Here is a 6236-nt window from a genome sequence, read left to right on the forward strand (position 1 = left end):
CATTAGATATCATGTTACTTAGGATTTTATTTCATCTGAGTTGCAATTGTTGAACGCCTCGCCAGTTTGTTTAATTTAATAACACAAGTCTGGGCTAAAACTGCATCTTCTCTTTAAAACTAGAACTAATATGCATGTTCACCTTTTCAAATAGGCAATACATACGATGCCTAGGCAAGCCTTAGGCTAATAATAATAAAAAAAACTGATTGATCTTGTTTTACCAGTTTCAGACTACTCAGCCTTTTAAAACTTTCCCAACTCTGTTTTTTTATCTGTCTCTCTGAAGTTCCCTTTTTACTGAAAATCTCTCTACCTGGAAACCAGTTCCGTAGTTATATGCTCTCACTAATTTTCCGATTCTTGCTCTATTAAGCTTTCAAACTACTGGGTTATCTCTCTGCCCAGGAACGCCTTATTTTGATACTGGTCTAATTAAACTACTGTATTTTCCAATCTCTGCTTTCTTCAAAACGATGTTTTAACAGTTCCCTCACCTTTACTTATTCAACTGTTTTTTAGATGTATTCCTAAAAAATCAAACCCTTCGGGTCATTCAATTTTGATTATACCTTCTGCTTTTACTGAAACTTATCTTTTTCCGGCACCCCTGCTTTTAAACTCTGTTCTTTTTTATAAGACCTTAAATGTGTTTGAGACGTGCTAATTACATGTTTACTTGTGGAGGGATTTGTGAGCCTCTTATTTTCTTTTGTATGTTCCCTTTATGTGTAGTCCTACTTGTTATGAATGTCGCCTAGCATTTTGTCCTTTAAACCTAGGTGTTCAGCCTAGTCCTTACCTTGTAGGAATAGTGGTCCTAAATACCCTCTAGGACTTATAGGATGGGACGGGTAATAGCACACAGTAAGCATTCGTGACCAATCATGCGTTTAAATAACCTTTACGGGGTGGAAAGGGTAGAATATGGAGATGATGACCGATGCGCTAATATCACGTGCGACCCCTCTTCTGAGGAGTGATTGCTGGATATTGCATTGACGTGATCCATATCAATCATAAACTTAGGACCCCTCTTCCTTTATTTGCTTTTCATCCTTTCTTGTAAAACTCTTTAAATCTTTCTTTTCATAAAATTCTGCCCTCTCTACTTATCTTCACAAGTTTTCAACTTATTGCAATATGATATGCAAATCCTTATTTGAGTCTTACTTGTAAAGTCACAATTGTAACATGGCCGGGACCACACTAGTGGATCTTGAGGGGTGCCTAACACCTTCCCCTCAAGATAATTTCTAGCCCTTACCCTAATCTCTGGTTTCTTCAATTCAAACCCTTCTTAAGTGTCCTAATGCACTATAATCATTAGGTGGCGACTCTCCAATTCCAAAACCCAATTCTCGCAAGGGAATAAAGTTGTCCTCCCAAATGTCGTAAACCCGATTTTGCCTTAGAAAAAAGGGGGCGTCAACATATACATGGTTTGATTTATAAGGGAACCAGGTTCATCCATGTCTAGACGGGTGGCTGTGGCAATGGGAGTGTCGATGACTTTTGATTCTTCCATATCAAACCTTTTCAGCAGCTCCTTTATGTACTTCTATTGACTTATCAATGTTCCCTCTTAAGATTGCTTCAGTTGAAGTCCTAGGAAGAAATTTAGTTCACCCATCATACTCATCTCGAATTCACTCCCCATGAATTTTGCAAATTCTTCACAAAGAGAGTCAGTTGTGGCTCCAAAGATGATATCATCAACATACACCTGAACAATGAGCAGGTTCCTCCCTCGTTTCTTCAGAAAAAGAGTGTTGTCAATCTTCCATCTTGTAAAGCCATTTTCTAGAAGGAATTTTGACAACCTTTAAGCCCTGGGAGCCTATTTTAACCCGTACAATGCCTTATCCAGTTTAAACACATGATTAGGGTGCTCGTGACACTCAAAACCAGGAGGCTGCTTGACATAGACTTCTTCTTTCAGATAGCCATTTAGAAATGCACTTTTGACATCCATTTGGAACAGTGTGAACTCCATATGAGATGCAAAGGTGAACTCTATATGAGATGCAAAGGCAATCATAATTCTAGTGGCTTCCATTCGAGCTACGGGAGCGAATGTTTCATCATAATCAATCCCTTCTTCCTGATTGTAGCCTTGAAATAAAAGCCTTGCCCTGTTTCTTGTTGTATTTCCAAAGTCATCAAGTTTGTTCCTGAATATCCACCTGGTTCCTATGATGGTTCGATCTGCAGGTCGAGGAACCAGGTGCCACACCTTGTTCCTTTCGAATTGAGGCAGCTCCTCTTGCATGGCCATGATCCAGTATGCATCTTTCAACGCTTCTTTTATATTTTTGGGCTCTATTTGGGAAAGAGAGGTTTAGAAGGCAAGTGAGTTTCTTTCTTTCAATATGGTTTGAACCTGAGTCTAGAGGAGTAATTATGTTGTCAATAGGATGTGAACTTTTGAACCTCCAATTTGGTGCCTGAGTCTCATTGGTAGAGGAACCAGGTATATCTAACTGGGGTTGTTGGACGCTTCTTACTTTACAGAGTGGAGTTCCTTGGACTGCATCAACAACTCTGTTTTCAGCTTCAGTTGTTGTAATCGGGGGACCAGGTTCCTCTCCAATGGATGGAGATGTATTTGCATCTTCTTCACTGGATTCCTTGACATGGCTCATCATGTCTACCTTTTCATTTGCCATGTCAATTACTTCACCTAGAACAGATAAGGGCTCTCCATCTTGATCAACATGTCTGTCCTTCTCATATGAGAGGTGAGCTTCATCAAAGATCACATGTATGCTTTCTTCAACACATTGAGTCCTTTTGTTGTATACCTTACAAGATTTTCTTTGAGATGAGTATCCCAGAAAAATTCCTTCATCACTTTTGGCATCGAACTTTCCAAGAGCTTCCTTTCCATTGTTATGAACAAAGCATTTACACCCAAAAGTTCTTAGATGTGTCAGCTTGGGATTCCTTCCATTCAACAGTTCATATGGAGTTTTGTTCAGAAGGGACCTGATCATGCACCTGTTTACCAAGTAGCACGCAGTATTGACAACTTCTGCCCAGAAATACTTTGCGATCCCACTGTCAATTAGCATTGTTCTTGACATGTCTTCTAGAGTTCTATTCTTCTTCTCCACAACACCATTTTGTTGAGATGTTCTTGGAGATGAAAAATTGTGAGTGATGCCATTTTCAGTGCAGAACTCATTGAATTTGACATTGTTAAACTCCATCCCATGATCAGACCTAATGCAAGCTACTTTATTACCCATCTACACTTGGATCTTCTTGACAAAAGCAACAAACACTTCAAAGGTTTCATCCTTGGCCCTGAGGAACAAAGTCCAGGTGAATCTAGAATAGTCATCAACTATCACAAAGATGTACTTCTTTCCTCCTCTGCTTGGCACCTTCATAGGTCCACATAGATCCATGTGAAGAAGATCAAGTGGCCTTGCGATGCTGACTTCCTTTTTAGGCTTGAATGGGGATCTGACTTGCTTCCCTTTTACACATGCATCACATACTTTGTGATCCTTGAAGCTTGACTTGGGTAGACCACGAACCAGGTCCTTCCTGACTAATTAATTTAACAACGTGAAACTTGCATGACCTAGCCTCCTGTGCCATAATTCAGCATCATCGTCAACATCACTTAGACAACTTAGATCACTATTCTTCAGAGACTCAAAATCAACTACATAGATGTTCTTGTATCTTTTTGCCACTAGCACCACCTCACCAGTTACCAGGTTTGTGACTGTACAGATTTTTGACACAAATTCCACCTTGTTTCCCTTGTCACAGATTTGGGAAACACTTAGTAGGCTGTACTTCAACCCTTTCACGTAGTACACATTTTCAATTGAGTGAGAGAGAGACTTCCCAATCCTTCCGACTCCTAGAATGTATCCGTTCTTGCCATTTCCAAAGGATACACTCCCTCCTTGCAGGGCCTATAGTGAAAGGAAATTATTTGTACTTCCAGTCATATGCTTTGAGCAGCCACCGTCCATGTACCATTGTAGGCTTCTTCCTTTCACTGTTCCCTACATAAGAAAAATTAGGAGTTAGCTTTAGGAACCCAACTAATTTGGTCCCTTGTAATGAGGAAAGGGGTGAATAACGGATCTTTTGGTCCATGCAAGCATTATGCATTTTTTATATGAGGAACAGGTTCTCTACCAGTAGTTACTTTTACAGCAAAAGATTTGTTTTTCTGCTGTGACTGAAACCTGGCCTTACAATTTCTTTAAAGTACCCATTGTTACCACAGTGAGTGCAGAGCCAATTGTCAGGTACAGTAACGTACTTGCTATGAGGGTTGTAGGGAATTTTTTTCCTTTTGAAACCCAATCCCCTGCCTGTTTCCCCCATTATTGGTATACATGGCAGTGATAGCATCAGAGGAACAGGTCCACTTGAGTGATCTTTCAAGATCACTCTTCACTCTATCTAGTTCTTCCTAAAGTTTTTTGTTTCTCTCAAGCTCAGCACACAGACTAGACTTCACTGAATTTAACTCACTTTCAAGCTTAATGTGTGCCTTGCTTGCAACTTCCTTTCCTTTTTGAGAACCTTTAGGCCTACTCTCCATTTCAAGCTCCCCAATCGTTTTCTTCAAATCCATTACCACCACTAGGAGGTCATCTCTCTCATGCTCACTACTAGCAACTTTTTCAATTAAGGCATATTTTTTCATACTTACACTCTCGATGGTCTCGTTTAGGTCCACCATAACAGCCATACAATCATCTCTTTCTTGTTCTATATATGCAATTTTTTTATTTAAGACATCTCTTTCTTTCTTCAGGTTCTTAATTAACTCCATTAAATCAACTGCACCTATTACTAGGTCATCTCTAGACTGTTCTGCTTCTCCTAGTTCAATTGTTAAGGCATCTTTGTCATTTATAAGACTATGATAAGCGCGGATTAACACATTTGCCAAAGACATGAGTTTCTTAAGAGAATAAGATTTCAGATTTCTCTGAACATCCAGAAAATTTACCTCATCATCATCGTCATCTTCATCATTAGACTGGGCCATCAAAGCAAAAATTGAATCATACTTGGTTGCTTCACTTTCTACTGCCATCATAGAGCTATTGCCTGGTTCATCATCTTCTCCAGATTCACTTGATGAATCTCCCCATGCAGCAAGAGCTTGTCTCACGACGTTGTCAGTGGCGTTTTTTCTATTGAAGCGTCTATCAGGAACCGGGTTCCTTTTGGCTGCTTTGTCAGAGTTGTTCTGGTACTGATCCTGCTTTAGAGGGCAATCCTTGATGAAATGTCCTGGCTTGCCACATTTATGACAAAGGTCGTAATTCTTTGGCTTGCTAGAACTTCCCTTTTTTGGGATGCCTCCATTCCTGCGAACCATCTTCTGGAATCTTCTTGTCAGGTATGCCATATCACCATCCTCATCACTTGAACCATTGCTTTCTGTCTTGAAGACCAGGTTCTTCTACCTCTTGGGCTCTCTTCTTTCACTATCCTTCTTCTTCTTCATTTCATATGTTTTTAGATTTCCAACAAGCTCATCAATAGTTAGCTCCTGCAAGTCCTTCGCCTCTGTAATGGCGTTCACTTTGCTTTCCCAAGAACTGGGCAGCACACTGAGGATTTTTCTAACCAGCTTGTTTCTTGGAATAGTTTCACCAAGGCAGTGAAGCTCATTAATGATGGCGGTGAACCGGGTATGCATTTTTTGAACAGATTCATCGTCTTTCATCCTGAAGAGCTCGTATTCAGTTGTGAGCATGTCGATTTTGGATTGCTTGAACTGTGTTGTTCCTTCGTGAGCTATCTGAAGGGCTTCCCAGATTTCTTTGGCTGACTGATATGTCGATATCCTATTGTATTCATTAGGACCAATACCACACACCAGAATTTTCTTTGCACGAAAGTTCTTCTCTATGGCCTTTCTATCAGCATCAATGAATTCTTTCCTTGTCTTTGGAATAGCTACAGGTGGGTCGCCAAGGTTTTTGGTAGGGACAAAGGGTCCATCACATATGACATCCCATAGCTCAGAATCTTCAGCCATGATGAAATCATGCATTCTAGTTTTCCACTATCCATAATACTGTCCTTTGAACCTAGGTGGTCTGTAAGTAGACTGGCCTTCTTCAAAGTTTGGAGGAGCAGCCATGAGGATCCTTTCTAGGTGTTAACTTGATAGAAAGAACCTGTTCGGATACCAATTGATAGAATATAAAGGTCCACCAAACTCTATAGACAACCAGGTTCTC

At 40.2% G+C, this 6236-nt stretch overlaps 1 protein-coding gene across 1 annotated transcript; it reads right to left on the bottom strand.

Annotated features, from left to right (window-relative positions):
• Positions 1 to 3563: 3563 nt before the first annotated feature.
• On the bottom strand, positions 3564 to 6031 carry LOC109207698. Its single transcript, XM_019370669.1, has 4 exons — positions 5618 to 6031; positions 4991 to 5431; positions 4538 to 4942; positions 3564 to 3935 (listed from the first exon to the last, which is right to left on the bottom strand). Exons 1-4 carry the CDS (start codon positions 6029 to 6031, stop codon positions 3564 to 3566), a joined length of 1632 nt encoding a protein of 543 aa, XP_019226214.1.
• Between the last annotated feature and the right edge of the window lie 205 nt (positions 6032 to 6236).

This window comes from Nicotiana attenuata, unplaced genomic scaffold (assembly GCF_001879085.1).
Source record: "Nicotiana attenuata strain UT unplaced genomic scaffold, NIATTr2, whole genome shotgun sequence".
NCBI lineage: Eukaryota > Viridiplantae > Streptophyta > Magnoliopsida > Solanales > Solanaceae > Nicotiana > Nicotiana attenuata.